This window comes from Physcomitrium patens, chromosome 17, assembly GCF_059467195.1.
Source record: "Physcomitrium patens ecotype Gransden chromosome 17, ASM5946719v1, whole genome shotgun sequence".
NCBI lineage: Eukaryota > Viridiplantae > Streptophyta > Bryopsida > Funariales > Funariaceae > Physcomitrium > Physcomitrium patens.
Window position 1 is genome coordinate 12,195,732 of NC_143426.1, and position 17,472 is coordinate 12,213,203.

The 17,472-nt window shown below is 33.5% G+C and overlaps 2 protein-coding genes across 10 annotated transcripts; one reads left to right on the forward strand and one right to left on the reverse strand.

Annotated features, from left to right (window-relative positions):
• The first annotated feature begins 3,151 nt into the window (after window positions 1–3,151).
• Window positions 3,152–7,642, forward strand: LOC112293997 (wall-associated receptor kinase-like 14). Of its 9 annotated transcripts, none has more exons than XM_024544052.3 (5): window positions 3,152–3,513; window positions 3,752–4,605; window positions 5,359–5,451; window positions 5,782–6,956; window positions 7,272–7,642. In XM_024544052.3, the coding sequence occupies exons 2-5, from the start codon at window positions 4,020–4,022 to the stop codon at window positions 7,302–7,304; spliced, it is 1,887 nt and encodes a 628-aa protein (XP_024399820.1). In that variant the 5' UTR covers window positions 3,152–3,513; window positions 3,752–4,019; the 3' UTR covers window positions 7,305–7,642. The 9 variants fall into 9 exon arrangements, with proteins under 9 accessions (XP_024399820.1, XP_024399815.1, XP_090099919.1 ...); XM_024544047.3 differs by having other exon boundaries at window positions 3,263–3,513; window positions 7,277–7,642; XM_090243797.1 differs by having other exon boundaries at window positions 3,321–3,513; window positions 3,950–4,605.
• A 170-nt stretch (window positions 7,643–7,812) lies between these two features.
• On the reverse strand, window positions 7,813–9,546 carry LOC112293998 (small ribosomal subunit protein uS2). The gene is made up of 4 exons (XM_024544053.3): window positions 9,370–9,546; window positions 8,908–9,170; window positions 8,575–8,772; window positions 7,813–8,431 (listed from the first exon to the last, which is right to left on the reverse strand). The coding sequence occupies exons 1-4, from the start codon at window positions 9,473–9,475 to the stop codon at window positions 8,111–8,113; spliced, it is 888 nt and encodes a 295-aa protein (XP_024399821.1). The 5' UTR covers window positions 9,476–9,546; the 3' UTR covers window positions 7,813–8,110.
• Window positions 9,547–17,472: the final 7,926 nt, after the last annotated feature.

Genomic DNA, 17,472 nt, shown 5'->3' on the forward strand with positions numbered 1-17,472 from the left:
TTTGAATGTCTTAAATCCTAATTTTTTGCAATTAACAATCTATTTTATTTATTCACAATTAAGATATGAAAATTTCTAATAAAGAGTATGAAGAGGAGCATGGCTTTTTAGAAAGAAAAATATTCAAAGATTGCTAGAAACCTCATGTGGATTAAAAAAACAACCAAAGAAAATAAAAAAGAATCAAATTAATTTTTTAACAAAATAATAAGTCTTGTTTTTTTAAAAATGTTTTTGAAAGTTGTTGATTAAAAACTTTCTGTTCATTGATTTTTAAAAAGTGACAAAGTGTCCAAAGAATATGTCACTAAATGTCTAATACAATTGTACAAAGTTAATTCAAATGTACTTGTAGAAAATATTATTTTGACCCATTCTTTCTCAAAAGCCATGCTCTCCAACAAATTATTAACATAGAAGCTGAATGTTAAATATTTCTACTTTGGTAAGTTGTGGTTATGATTTATATACTATCTATTTATTTATTGAAAATATAGCACAACTCGTTTATCAACCATTTATAACTACATCTTGAGAGATTCCAAGGGTGGCAAGATTAGTGCCTTCAATCACAATGTAAACAATCAGGGTACTTATAAACAATATTGTGTTTTAATAATCAGTCACGAGCATACAAGACTTTCGTGCCAAAAAGTCTGCGCGATGCCCTTCACCAGCTTTCAGCCAACATATATTTGCGGGCATTGATGCAGTTTGTGGGCACCGCTCGCTTGAATCAAGTCGGGGAGGCTCTGGAAGCGTGCAAGGATACTGCGATTTGGAACCTGATATCGTGCACTGAAGGAATTGTCTGGGGGAAGGAGTGCCCAAGTCAAATTGTGGGCCATTCCTGCCAACAGATTGACCATGCGTTGGTCGGCACTAGCTCGCCGCTGCAGTGCTTGAATCTGCTCTTCCTCCACGAGGGTCTCCCGCTCAGAATCGTCCTAGAATGCAATTTGTGAGGGCGAGTTGGACTTGTGTCGGCGAAGAAGAGAGACGCTTTTGGTCTCCACTGGTGTGTAGATTAAGACCGACTTCATAGTAACGCTACTGTGAGTGGCGTCTGCATCTGCGCAACACACCTATAAGGACAGGGAATTGTTTCCATTCTCTGGCGTCTCCGAAATCGAGGACGGAGTTGCAATCGTGATGGCGAAGACAACCAGGCCCAACATAACGGAAGCATCGGAGGAGAGAGTCTTGTGCTGTGAATGGGTAGAATCTTGTGCACATGCAGAGTGGGATTTCAAAGTGGGTCTTTTGTCTTGAAAGACAATAAAAGTTTTGGTAGAAGGTGAAAGCCGCGTTGAAATGTTCCCCTTTATTCATTTCAGATCATATCTTTTTTGTTATGGTCATTCATGAAACAATATCATATTTATATTAGATTTATTGGTGAAGAATTAAAAAAAAAGGATATTTGTGGAGTGAGGAAGGATACCCTTTTGCATACCTTGTACCAATGAATGAATGAATAAACAAAGGGCACAAATAAATAAATAAATAATTGTGTTTTTCTTTTATCATGTAAAGTATTGAATTCTATTCAGTCACAAAATCTTCGAAGCAAGGGATTGATTACAATTCGAATGTTGTTGAAGCTGTTAACACTGTGAGTTTTACTTGTTTCTTACATAAAGTGAAAAAAGACCTAATGCCTACACTTTTTCATACCAACAATTACTATTTACAAAATTTGATTAAATTATCTCAGAATAGTAATTTTTTCAAAGAATTTTATACGTGTTTTTAATTTTTTTTTGAGTGATTAGAAAGCTTAGCTAAAAACCATAACAACTTGGCAGAGACTTTGATACCAATTTTGAATGCAAAAAAAGTTCCAGATTTTAAAAATTCTATTGTGTACAACACTTAAAAAAGCAAAGTCTAATTTATTTATTGAATTAAACTTTTTAATGTTTGGAAATAAATAATAATTTTTAAATTAAAAATATATTAAAATATAATTAATGTCAATATTATTAGAATTTTTGTATTTGAAGAACCTTCTAACTTCAAAAAAATAAATTACACCTCACAATGTTGCTTAGGATAATATATATATGAGAATGGCAAATAAACCCAAGTTTTTACTAAATCAACCCACCCATCTTAACCATCATGAAATGAAATGAGAAAAAATAAAAAAATAAAAAAATAAAATCTAGATTCATTTCTCCACTATTGGATCTGCAACCAATAAAAAACCAACCATATTCATCACGATTAATATATTCTTGATCAAAATAGGTTCTATATATGTATATATTATCATCATTTTTTTTAGCAAAGAAGAATTGAAATTATTTTCATTTATTATTTTAAAAAATATTATTAAATTAAAGTGTCCCATAAATTATAAAATTTAAAAGTTAGTAGATGCAATTGCTTTAAGGATTGACACAACACACAAGACAAATGATGTTTTGATATCGTCATATAAGAATGCATACATACATACATACGTTTATGTAAATTATTTTCCTGTAATTAGTTAGTTAGTGCCCAGCCAGCCAGATCACAACCAAAGGGAAGTTGGGGGCGGAGGGAGCATGTGACTAAACACAAACAATCAAACAAACCATCCATCCATCCATAAAATCATCCATCCCAGCTGGAGGAGGGAATCGGGGCCAGCCATTGGTTGGAAATGCACCCCCATCCCCCGAATAGTCAACTTTGACTTTCGCACTCACACCTTTTCAACGGGGCTCCAGGTTGGCACAGGGGCTAGGCCGGGCACCCTTGGAATCACCAGGTAGCCGGAGATATCGAGAGGGGGGGGTAGCCAGTAAGTGAGAAATGCAGACAGATGGACATGAAGAGAAAGGAGATAGTCAGACAGAGACACACACACACACACAGAGCGAGCAAGCGAGAGACACACAAACTCACACACTCACACACACACACACACATAGGGATCGGGATCGAGGAAGAGGTGTTGTTGTTGGTGTTTTCACGGTGGGGGGAGGGGCAGAGGGAGAGGAAGCGAGAGCTGAGTCAGGGCAGGGCAGGGGGGGGGAGGGCGGGTGGGTCTGTCAAGTTTGACCAGGCGTGTGCCCGTCTGCCAGCTAGATACATACATAGCTAGCTAGCTACATATATACACACACAAACCAAACCTAACAAACAAACGGAGGGAGGGGGCCGAGTTAGTTCCGGGAACACTGTGGCCAGGGAAAGGAAATCCCGGGGGGGGGGGGGGCAAGAGAGAGAGACCCCCCATATGTTGTGAGGGCTGACTGTCTGACCAACTGACGGACTGACTAGAGTGTGCTGGGTGAAAGAGGGGAGGGGGGAGGGCAGAAGAAGTGAAGACGGCGACCACGACGACCACGACCACGACCACGTAGGGTTGCGTTGCGTTGCGTTGAGTTGAGTTGCGTGTATGTGGGGATCCGGTAGGTGGGTGGGGAAGGAGGGTTTGTGGGATTGGTGAGTAGGTTTGCAAAATTGAGGGCGGAGGGTTCCGGAAGTTCAGTGGAGGAGGATATGCGCGTGTTTTAGGTTTGTTCCTGGGTTTGCCACATAGCTTCAGCAGTTTCTTGTGCATCTCGTCAGGAGTCTTAGTAACTATTTTCTAGTGCTGATAACTGGGTCTGATTCGGTGTTTCGAATTTGTGAATGGATATGTCTGTCTTATTTCATTTCATTTCTTTTCCTTAAAAGTATTTTGGTATCCTGATTTGCTGGTGTGTTTCTGTACTCTCTAAGCGGTCGCACTTTGGTTTGTACAAGTCTTCAGATATCTGGAGCATTTTAAGCCTTGCCCAGGGGAATTGTAGGGCATGGTGTGGACAATTAGTTTCGATGTATTCCCTTCTTGTCAAGACATTATACATGGATTACCGCATTGAGCCGGTCTGATTCGGACACTGTTCTGATATGATGCTGAAGAAACCTACATCAAAGGATTAAAGTGTGTTGTTTCTTCCCGTATCAGTTGGCGTGCTAGTATTTTCTGTTCGAAGTCCATGCCGCGACTGGAGGGTACTAATTGAACAGAAGTCATTATGGCTGTGTTTGGCATGAAGCTCGTATGTGCATTTGTCATGTTAGATATCATGACAAAGGTATGTCATGCGGCAAGCCCAACTGGATTTTGCAATTCTACATGTGGTAGAATTACTCTCAAGTATCCATTCCGCTTGATGGATAATGAAAATCCCGCGAAGTGCTATTCGAATTACCCACAACTTAAGTTCCTGTGCCCAGACGAGACCTTGCGCCTTCACTTTACTTCAATGCCTGAGTATTCCGAAAATGAATACTTGGTTTTGGATATAAATTATGAGAACTTGACTCTTTCCATAGTACCTTCGAATGGTGCATGCTACCTATTTAACACAAGCAGTTTTGGAGGTATGAATATCAAAAATACCTCCATGCTGTATCTGAATTGCCGAACCGAAATTGGTGGGTCATGTGAACCAGCAAACAAGACAAGCAGTACCTGTGGAATCAATCCGGCCGGTAACACACAACCAAGTACTTGGTTTTCTTGTCCAGTGAAGCTTCAGCAGGACAGTGATCAGAAATACAAGGAGTGCTTCCTTACCGACCCATTGCAGCTTCAGTTCACAAATGATAATCGTACTAGTACGTTCACTAAATCTGGAGCTTCTTTCTGTTTTTGAATATTATTTCGAATTGCTCTCATTTTCGACTTTCTTTCTTTCTTTCTTTCTTTCTTTCGCTGAGAAGAATTTAGAGAGCATGTGCGCTGACAATTTTAGCGATTTCAAGTTGTTGCAATTGATACCGTTTTGTTGAATCATATTTTGAAGTGCGTGCAAATATGCTTTTGCTTTGACTTCAAACGTCAGAACAAAATAATGACTGAAGTATTTGAGAAGACTGGCTTGTTACTGTGCTTTTAATGTCCTGCTCTCGCTAGATGGAATTTGTGTCCTCATGACAATCGTAACTAGGAATAAAAGAAAATTATATCTACTTTTTCTTAAGGCCATTATCCATGATGCTGCACTGTAGGTTGAGGGAATAGCGGTTCATTGCTTCTTGGTCTTTAATATATGAGTAGCATAGGCTCTTGATTAATGATTTTTACTGCAGTGGATATTATTCTGGTTCAATCACAATCATCTCCTTGTGATTGACCAGTTCAGCGTTACTTTTAGTAGGGGTGTTGAAGCCTATCCGGCCGAGATTGGTAACATGGAGCAGCATGCATGCTTCTGTTTTGTTTGTGAATATGTCTGCGTACATTCTACTTATTGTACTTAAGTGTGCGCAAGTCCATTGGTGTAATAGAGACCTCTGCTGGCGGCTGACCGTGATTCTTGGTTTCATCAATAACCGACTCAAGGACCCTGTCTTATTGTTGCTCTGCAGGTATTCCAGTCCCCTCACCAAGTCCGTCACCCTCGAATACACCTCCTGCTGCAAATTCAAACAAATCGAATCTGAACGTGTTTATCATTCTAGGTGAGTGTTCGACGAAAACGCTCACACTTAGGATCACGCCAAATGTGGATAGTCTTGGCGGGTCTGGGTGGCAAGTTCAGATTGGCTTGTCACGGAAGTTGTCCTGAAGCACGATTTTGACGGTCAAGATTATTAACGTCGTTTTTATGGAATCTTAGATGACCTGAGGTCTGGTTGCCTGACGGTTGAATTGATCGCGGCTCAAAGAAAGTTTAAGCATTATTTTTTATATTAACTGCTCTTTAGGTTTAGAACTACCATGTTTTTTTTGTTTGTTTGTTTAATTCTAATCATTTATTAAGATGTTAATTTTGGGTGAGAGATTGGCAGGTGTTGTGGGTGGTTTTTTGGCAGCAGTTCTGATCTTCCTATGCGCCCTGCTGTATTGTTGCCGACGGTCACGGCCCGGCCCGAGTGATTTGGTGAAGTTTGATAGCGGTGACAAGAAAGCTTTTGAAAAGATTCGCTCAGGTGGTTCAGGTCATATCCCACAACTTTTCACCTACAAAGAGCTTGATCATGCCACGCAAAATTTCAGTGCGAATCATCAGCTAGGGGAAGGAGGTTTTGGAACGGTGTATAAAGGGAAACTTTCGGATGGACGACTGGTTGCTGTGAAGAAGCTCAATCAAGGTGGAAGTCAAGGCATACAACAATTTCACAATGAAGTTGAGGTTCTCTCCAAAGTGCGTCATCCGCACTTGGTCCAGTTACTTGGTTGGTGCAGGGAGCGACCCCTTCTTGTCTATGAGTATCTACCAAACGGGTCAATCTCGTATCATCTCCACGGAGGAAATAACGGACACCTCCCTTGGGAGACGAGGTTAGGCATTGCAATACAGACAGCAGAAGCACTTTCTTATCTTCACTTTGTGGTGAGCCCACCAATTTTTCATAGAGATGTGAAGACAACTAATATCCTCCTTGATGAGGGCTTCAAAGTTAAAGTTGCTGATTTTGGTCTTTCGAGGTTGGTGGTGAACCTGGAAAATACCCACATCTCAACGGCACCGCAAGGGACCCCTGGTTACCTTGACCCAGATTATCATGAATCTTATCATCTCTCTGATAAGAGTGATGTTTACAGTTTTGGGGTGGTGTTGATGGAGCTTGTGACCGCTAAGAAAGCAGTGGATATGGCACGGGAGCGGAAGGAAATCAATTTAGCTTCACTGGCTGTGGCTAAAATCCACTCTGGATGTTTACATGAGATCCTCGATCCAAATTTGACTGTTCAGTTCCATGACAATCCTATGATGCAAGTTATGGTGGAGCAAGTTGCAGAGCTGGCATTCCGTTGTCTAGCCTCTGAAAAAGACGACCGACCTTCGATGAAAGAAGTGCTAGCAGAGTTATTGCGAATACATATTGTTGGTATTGATTTCCATCCTTCAGTAAAGAAGTTGGAGATGGACCCGTCCTATCATAATGAAGACTCTGCAAAGCCTCTTGTAAAGAAAGACGGTGGGTGGCGAGCATCTCCTACGTCTGTGCAAGATGTGTGGGTGAGCAACACAACCTCACCTGCCGACAGTCTGGCAGAAATTGCTTAGGTAGAAACTAGCTGGAGTGAAGTATGTAAATAGATTGTCATAAGATGCTATATGAACTGGTATAGAAATTTGTAACTGCTTTGGCTTCCTGCATATATTCCTTATTCAAATTGGTGAGCATTTTGTATTTGTGAAGAGAATATTGTTGTGTATTCTAAATCTTTGTAACAATCGACAAAAAAATTAAACTTACGGGAAAGCTGCATGATGCACAGTCATGTCCATTGGCATATTTGCAACTTAACAACTGTTGTACCTTCTCCACAGTGCAGTACCACATTTCCGAGGCGCAATTATTAGGTGGAGTACGTTCATATAATTCGGAGCGTTCACATTCTGTATCAATTACTTTCTAGAGCGTTCATGAAAAATCCGATTTAGGAGAAAAAGAAAATAGATAATATGATGAAAACCGCGTTTGCACATAGAGTGTATATTTGCATGCAGACGTATTCGGTATTTAGAGGTAATTGTTATATCATAATGCATTTTCGAGCAGCTGGTGTTAAGAGAATGTTGTAATGAAAATAAGCCGGCTGCCGATTGCTACACAGGTATATATTCGTATAAAGTATTATCCCATGTATTGGTCATATGATCATGGAAGAGAAAATTTGAGTGTCATAAATTCCGTTCAAGATATTTGTGATGAATTTTCACAAGCACAGGGTGCATAAAGGTTTTCATGTATTTGTACAGTGGATCTCACTAATCACTATCCAGGTGGTTTGAGATATTGTTCGAATACGATCTAATTGTGACAAGCAACTAGTACATACAAGTAAATCATCTAACAATACGAAACACGGGCATTGAATGTCAGAGCTTACGCAAAGTTAAAAGCCAAGAACGAACCGTTGACAAGGATGACACGATAGAGAGCGACTGGTCCAGTCCGAATCTCACCGTGCACCACAACTCAGAAACTCTGATGGAAGCAAATGTTCTAAAATCTGGAAAACATTCAAGTTAGGACAAAAATGACTAAGAGAAGAGAGAAACTTGTGATTTGAAGCTTTGAGCGAAAATAAGTAACACTTGAGCCTCCGGAAAAGAATCGGCCCACAGAATGAAAGCCATTTCAGGCTGTCTTCTCAAACCAGTTATTAAGTAGCCGGCTCCCAACCCGCGGGTGCCGCAGCTACATCGGCAGGTGCCGCAGGATCCCAACCCGCCGGGGCAACTGGGGCAGCACCAGCACCAGCGCCAGCTCCCATGTCCCAACCAGCCGGGGCACCTCCAGGCGCCGCAGCACCTGCATCCGCTTCCCATTGCCCAGCCTCCGCGGCATCTGGGCCCCACTGTGCATCACCTCCAATTCCAATCGCTGGCGCAGCGTACTCTACCGCCGCGAACTCCACTGCTGCTCCCTCCTCGTCCTCGCGGTCCTTGCCTTCGTCGGGCTCCCTGTAAAAGAACAGGTCCACCTGCACCATCCGTCCACAAGCGGACGGTCAGCCTCCGCAACCCCGCCCCATCCCCCAGGCATCACATTCAAGCACCACAGCTTCCCCCACACCCACATTCAACTTCAAACCGCACTCCCTGTCGCACTTACTCCCGCACTTACCATCACGTCCCATGGGTGCGCGGCGCTGATTGTGCCTCGCATCTGCAGAACCATGCGCGCCAGAAGCCAGAAAAGGGCACCGATGCTGTGCTTGCCCTTGTTGTTCGCGGGAATTGCAATGTCCACATACTTCATTGGAGAGTCCGTGTCACAGAACGCGATCACGGGAATGTTCCCCAACGCTGCCTCCATGATAGGCTGCGCTTCCGTTCAAACGCCCACAGTTTAGATCACTCGCATACCATCCAATCAATACCCCTACCCGACGTGCTCTGTTCTGCAATATCCTATCCTTCCACACTAACTTTACCCTAAAACATGGACTGCACTCACCTGGTGGTCAGTCCGAGGGTCCGTCAAGATCAGCAACCGGGGCTCGCTGAACGTGTTCTGCAACTGATTCGTGAAAGTACCGGGCGTGTGCCTTCCCGCGATAGCCTGGCATCCCGTATACTGCGCAAATTTCAGCACTGCGCGCTGCCCGTACGGCCTCGCGGACTGCACAATGATGTCCTGAGGGTTCTCGATGGCAGCAATCACCCTCGCCGCCAGCTCCAGCTTCTCGTAAGTCTTTCCCACATTAATGATGAAAATACCTGCGCAACGGACCCGCCAAGCCACAATAGTCAACCACCCCAAACCACGACCCGTCCAAAACATATACACACGTCCAAAAAAAAACTTGTATCTTCACCCCGAACCCTTATCATTCATAACACAGAAACTTCTCACCCCAAGCCCACACCGATAACACACCGGGACGAGGACAAACAATGGAGGGGACAGAGTTCTCACCATCGGAGCGCCGCTTCCACACGTAGCGCTCCATCTGGAAGTCGCAGTTCTTGGTGCCGAGGTGCACATCAGCAGCCAGCATCATCTGCACATCGCTCTCCTTCATGGTTGCGTCCTGTTGATCGTCCAAGCCGCGACGAATTTGCAGCACTGCACTCACTGTCTCGAGATGCAGCAGCTGCGAAAAGGAAATAGCGACCCCGCCCCTCTCTTGCTCTACACTCCCACACCGACGAAGCCCTAATTCTTCCCACTGCACTGTCGCGGATGCTTTCTGTTCCGTAGATGATACCCAACCCCGATTTCATCCACATCCTGGCAGTCCAATCAACGAAAAGTAGTAACCAAACTTTACGATCGTAACAGGTAAAATGTAAAATGGTGTGAAGTTATTTCATTGCAGATCAATTTTCAAAGTGTTGAATCTGAAGAAAGAAAGAAGTAAAGTTCGAAAAACCAAAGAAAATATTAAGATATTGTGTAACTGAGAGAAGTGGTAGATAAGTTTTCAAATAAGTTTCTAAGAAAAAGATCAATAGCTACCTCAACCTTCACTTGAAATTATAAATACATTGTCAAAAACATCCAAAAAAAAGATGCCACAATAAATTGGTTATTGTGGTACATAACATGTTAATTCTGAAGTAATTAATTTTAATTTTATTTTTTATTTATGAAAATTTTATTTGGATAGATATTTTCTAAAAATATTTTTTGATTATAAATTACAACCAAAACTAAAATAATATCTGTATATAGGATTGTGATTAAGGTTTGTAAAATGTGTGTGTTTTGATACATAGTCTTCTTTTATTACTTAAAATTATTTCTGTTATTTCATGCTTCTTGGTTTATCAAATTTCTACATCTTTTTTATTTCATAATTTCACACCAACATCTCCAAATCATATGTTTAAAAAAAATATGGATATGATAATTTGTAACATTATTTATTTTGTATGAACATATTGTGTGTCCTGTGCTTATTCTAAGATTAGGTATATCAACTTGATATTCAGCTCTTAATTCAAATGATACAGTCATAAAAAGAAAAAATCATTAAAATTAAATTATGTCTTTTTTCTTTCTTTCTTTTTTATTTATAAATTCGTCTAATTTTAAAATGTATAAAATCACATAAATATTTTGATAAAGTCTTTGAGTAGTGCATTGTCAAACAGATTCTAAATAGAACAATATTTTTCATAGACAAAATATTAGTAATCATGATGTATCAATAATATTCAAGAAACATCTCAAAAGATTAAATAAAAAAAAAAAAAATTGATTTTAAACATGAAACAGTGATTTGTGTTAATAGTTGATGATACTATGGAGGTTTTAATATTTGGAGCATAAGCTAAGAGATCTTAAATTTTAAATCATTCAATTGGCAATATGTACTTATATTAAAAATCTATAATCTACAATGTACTATATATATATATATATATATATATATGTATAACTATTTAGACCTGCAGTAAAATAATAATTTAGTCTAAATTTTAGTAATTTTATAATTTATTCTATCTCCAAAATCCACAACTTTCAAAATAAAATTTTTATTTACTAAATGAAAACATGTTTTGATATTAAAAAAAAAAAAAAAAAAAAAAAAATCATGAAAGAAATTATTTCTTGCAAGTTTAAAGGTATAGTTTTTCTTATATAAAATAAGTCACTACATTGTAGTAATTTGTAATTGTTATAACGGATCCAGAAAAATTATCATTTATTTGTTGGTTAATATGTTTAATGATGTTTTATATATTTTCTGATTTTTCTAGTTTTATGGATTTTATCACAAGTCATTTAATTTTAAATTCCTATGACTCTATATTTGTGATAGAAGATTATTTTATTAAGATGACATTTTTTATACCATATACAAAATATATCACAGAAAAAAAAAATAAAACATATTTTTTTTGGCAACATTTATTGCTATCATGGATTTTCAAATAATATTATATCAAATAGATCCACTAAATTTGTATCAAAATTTTAGAGAACCTTTTTAAAGATATTGAAGGTGGATATAAAACTATCTATGGCTTTTCATCCTCAAATTGATGGACAAACAAAACAAATAAGTCAAATTTTGGAAGAGTATTTGTGGCATACATTCAACTACCATTAAGATAATTGATCAATTTATTTGTTATTATAAGAGTTTTTTTTATAATAACATAGTACATTTTTCTAATCAATATTTTTTTTAATTAATTATAGTTATCATCCACAACTTGATACTTTTGATTTCTCAAAAGTTGATAATCATGCAACCAAAGATTTATTAAATTATTTGTTGGAATTACATGTAAAAATGAAGGCACAATTAAAAGGAGCTCAAAAATGATAAAAGATCAATACAAATGCTTATTGCAAGCAACAACTTTAATTCCACGTGAGTTTTAAAATATAATTATTTTATTGAAATATCAAGACTATTTGCCTTTGTGACAAATTAGATTATTGTAGACTTTAAATTTTTTATATAGAAATAGATAATAATCAAGGATATGAGATCAAAGAAATTTTAGACTTAAGGAGGCACCAAAATAAGTTAGAATATCTTATGTATTGGTACAAATATGATATTAGTGAACGTTCATAGAAGCCAGCCAAGAATCTTGCAAATATAGCATAGAAAATTGATGCTTTTTATTGACAATATTTATCAAAATAAAGATAATGATTAGAAAATTTTCACTATAAAAAAAAAATTCTAAAGAAGATTACATTTTACCCTCTTTTTTTGATTATGGTTTTTGTATAATTGTAATATTAAATAGATAGAAATCTAACAACTAGAAAATTCAACTTAAGAACTATTGTTTGCTGAATTATTAGTGTTATGTTGTAACATGATTACTTGGTGAAAGATATAAATATGGATTGTATTATAGAAGATCTTAGTTAAAAGATAAAATAAAAAAATATGAATAAAAGATAAAAAAGAAGTAAAAATATTTAATATTAATGCTATCTTTTTTTTAAAAAATAAGCTCCTATTTATTTTTTACAACCATAAATAAAATTAAATAGAATAAATTAATAAAATAATTAATAAAGATAATTTAAAAAGAAAAAAAAGAAGATTTTTTAATAAAAATTATCTTAACAAATCAAGAATTGATGCTAAAAAAGGATTGTTTGTGAATCATGATTGAAATCAAATACTAAGGTATAAAAAAATGTGCTCCAATAGTGATTATAAGGTCTTTTGGCAAATTAAAGAGCAAGATTTGAGAATAGTTATTTAGAAGATTTTTTTGATCTAATTTATGTGATTTGGATATATATTAAATTTTTGAAAATGTTCTCAAAGTAAGAGATGTATTTAGACGTTTTGGATTTTGAGAAATAAAATAAGTCTTATGTATTTGAAGAATTTGTAGGTATTCTAGAAAATTTGCATTTGAAATTTTATGATTTTTTTATTATTTTTGTTTAATTATGTTTAAAAGAAATTAAATCAATTAAATGGTTAAATTAAAGAATATAGAAGTTTTATTAAATTGTGATCTTAGAAATTTAAATTTTAACATCAATGAAGGTTTTTATGATTCTAAAAAACCTCCCAATTTGATCTTAGCAAAAGTTTGTGACAGCATATTAGGCTTTAGTATCTACACATTTGTAAAATTAAAAAGTACTTGAATAATTTAACAATGAGGAATTGTTGCTAAAAGCTTAGCATTTAGGTTGGAAAAGTAAGACGGCTAACTTTTGAGAGATTTATGAGCTCTTTCTTTTTATTAGTAAGTTCAATTTTTTAAAGTTTTTTTATATTATTATTTTCTTAAGAATTTAAATATAGATGAAATTTTAGTTGAAATAAATAGTTTGATTAATAGCTATTAGAATTTTAAAACATCTACAAGAATTGAATTGGATGGTTTGTTTATCTTAATATAAGACACAATAGATAGCTAAAAGAAATTATCAACTATCTTTTAAAAGAATAAAGATTAGAATATAAGGCAAATACAATTTATTATATTTTTGACTTCTTTAATATGTGACTATCACTTCTTATAGAACTTGTTCTTAAAAAGAGGAGATAATATCATAGACATATTTAATTACTTATATAAGAAGTATTAGGTAGAAGATAAATGTAAGAAAATTTAATAATATCTTGTGATGGAACTTCTTAGAAGCTTTGTAAATGTGGATTTGACTATATATGTATTAATAATTGATTAATAGGTTGAAAACTTGACCATCAAGTTAGCCACATGTCATACATATTGGTGGCTTGTGGTATAAATTGACCATGTATCATACGTATAAAAAACTTATCTTGTAAGTTAAACACATATTTTGCAAGTTGGACAAGTGTTAAAGGTTTTGTAAAATATTGCCATATAATTTTTAATTAGAGAATATATATGGAGGCAAGAGTAAAGCCTTCTTCACACTTGTCAATACCTTTCTTATTTTTATTCTTGTTTCAAGAGCTTCTAGTCTTCTTGTCTTTGCCAATAGCCATTTTAGTTCTAATACATTGCTTACTTTGAATAAATATCTGTTCTTTTTAAGTATCACAAAAGCGTATTAAGGTTTGTATTATTTAAGATTCATGTCATTGATAGTACTACTAGATATATGGATCCAAAAGTGATTTATTGCCATAAGCTAGAAAGTGGATTTAATATGCTAGTAAGTATAAAATAAAAATAAAAAATTAATGTATACACTTTTGATATAGTGTGATTTGAAATATTAATTATAAATTTATTTTTTATCTTAAATTCAAATAAAGTAAAGATAAAGATAAAAGAGGTGATTTTCTATCTCTAATTAATTATTTTCCACTAATTTTGAATTTTTTGATAGAAAATTATTAGAAATTTAATTTCGAAGATTGTCCCCCTTTTGATAAAATTTTTAAGGTAATGAGGTGTGCAAAATATTTATTCATGGCATTATATTCAAGCTTGATATCATTATCAAATGAATTAATTAATTTCACATCTTTGAACACCTTAAAAATAAATAAGTGCTTAAACTTGACATTATTGCCAAATGGATCAAGCAACTTCAAAATTTTAACTATATTTCATATAAGTGAGTGTGTAAGCTTGACTTTATCGGTAAATAAATAAAATAATTTCACATCTTTGACTATCTTAAGTAGATGCTTAAGCTTAACATTATTACTCAATGAATTAAGTAATCTCATATCCTTGACTATCTTAAATGTAAATAGGTGTTGGAGATTGAGATTATTGCCAAATAGATTGGGCAAACTTATAACTTTAATTACCTTTGACATAATTAAGTATTCAAGCTTGACATTACTGTCAAAAAACTTAGGCAACTTCACAACTTTTACCACCTAAAATATAAGTGAGTGCATAAGCTTGACATCATTATCAAAAGAATTGAACAACATCCAATACCTTCTCATATTTAGGGCATTGGATGTTGATAATATTGCTAAATGAACTAAGCAATCTCACATCTTTAACTAAATTTGATATAACTAAGTGCTTAAGCTTGACATCATTGTCAAATGAATTTGACAACCTCACATCTTTAACTAATTGAAATATAAGTGAGTGCTTGAGTTTGACATTATTGACAAATGAATTGAGAAACTTTTTTTATTTTTTTTATTTATTGTTATTGATAAAAGAAGAAGCAAAAGCTTGATGTGATTCTTTATATATATATATATATATATATATATATATATATAATAATTTTATAACTAATAGATACTATATTTATAAATTAATAAAAATATAAAATAAGTTTAAATAAGATATTTTTAGACTAAATAGTATTAAAATTAGAAATTCTAAAAAAAATAGGTTTAGATTCTTGTTCAACAAAAGATCAACTATGCTTTACCACAATTCTATATCTGTTTGTATCCACAAAGTCCAAACCATCCAAGTATAATATGTTGTAATAATGATATATTTATTATACAAGTGTCTTATTTCTAATATTAATGGATTATTTCATTTATCAAGAATAAAAATTTGCTTCACACTCATGCACTTGATGTATGTACCTAAAAAAATTGATTTTGTATTTGAACACCATAATCAATCAAAGATTAGACATAATATTCTATTCTTGCAAAATTAAAAATACTAGAGACAACTTCAATTAAACAAAGATGTTGAATTCTAAGCAATGCAGTTTCATCCTTGATTTGTATTGTTTTTTTTTCATATGTACTGTTTCTTGTCAAAGTTACTCCTAGTTGCTTTTTAACATATAAGTTAAAAAAGAAAGAAGGAATTATCAATGTAGGCATGAATTTAACAACTATTTTAGAAAGATTTGGAATTTGCATAATTATCTTCATGTTTTTTGTAGCTCTAGACTTAATTATTTATTTATTTATTTATTTATTTATTTATTTATAAACATCTTAATACATATCTAATAGTTGCATTATTTTTTTATTTAAAATAATTAGAATTTATATTTTTTTATATTTTTATTTAATGAATCAAAATTAATAATAAGACCTAAATATTATAGATTTCTAAACATCATATGAGAGCTTATAAAATTTAAAAAGAAATGAACCTATTATAAACTTCCTTTTAAATATTCTAAATTCATATCAGAAATTTTTAAAAGCTTTCTAAAAATATCTCATTTGTTGCACCTTAATATTGTTTCTTAATTGAAAAAGAGCCAAGATTTACCAATGTAAACTAAGGGCATGTAAGAACAAACTTCTACCACAAATTTGAATAAAAGTTAAGAATTTAAAAATAAAATAAATTATAACATAGTTTTGAGTTTAGGTTTAATTTGATTTTTAAAAAATATTCATCATTAGGCACTTCATCTAAAAATAAAAAATAGGCACATCATTTAAAGGAGTAAACTCTTAATTAACAATTTTATAAATTCATAATTAAGACATGAGAATTAAATAATATAAAACTAATAAATTAACTTATAATAATATTTTTATTTAACTTAATAATATTGATGGTATGAACATATTTTATGTATAAATATATAAAATCTTACATAAATTCTTGAATCCATTTATTTATTTACTTATTACTTGGTGAACAATATTTTTAGAATGTTTAATGTGTTTTTAAGATAAGTTTTAATGAGAATATCAATATATATTTTTTAGATCATACCTCCAATTTGGTATGATTTCTCATGTATATTTATTGATTATACAACCATATTTAAAATTTCTAAAAATAATTTTAAATAAAAATTTGTAGTATATTTTATCTTGTTATAGTTCTTATTTATATGATTATATATCTAATTTTATTTTTTAAAAGACATACTTATATTGAGCTTGGTAATTTAAATAATAAATCATAATCTTTACTTTAAGATAGTAATAAAATTTAATATTTGATAGACTATATATATATATATATATATATATATTTTGCATGTTGTAACAAAGAAACCATACTATATTTAAAAATTACAAGATTTATTTTATTCTCTCAATAAATTTAGATAACGGATATTATTAATGCTTCTGCAATTTTTGCCTCTATCACCACAACCCACCATCCACCCATTTAACATGGTTTTTTAATTTTCTTATTTCAGTATTTCTTTGGTAATATTTCTATATATATATATATATATATATATATGTATAATGAAAATTTAAAATAATAAATATTTTATTAAAATAATTTCAAAAAATAAAAATAAAAATCAACAATCATTTTTTATTTGGCATTGACAAAAAGGTCTGAATGGTGGTTTGTGATTGCAATAGCAAAAACCATACCAAAATGTGGTACATAGTAAATTGTACTAGCATTGGAAATACTCTAGATGTTTTTTATTTTTTATTTTTTCATTAAATTCTACTTATCAATTTTATATGTTTATTGTAGTTTAAATGATATATTATTAAATTTTATAATTTTAAATAATAATAAATATTCAATATGAAATGGTAAATATAGCTAGAAGAGAATAATATTTTTTTAATAGATGGGTAGATTATATTATTTTAAGTAAATTTAGTTATAGATAAATGAAAGGTCTAATAGTCCTCATCATTTTGATAATACAGCTTAACTATTGTTTACACCTAAATAGTTTTTTTTTTTTTTTTTTTTTTTT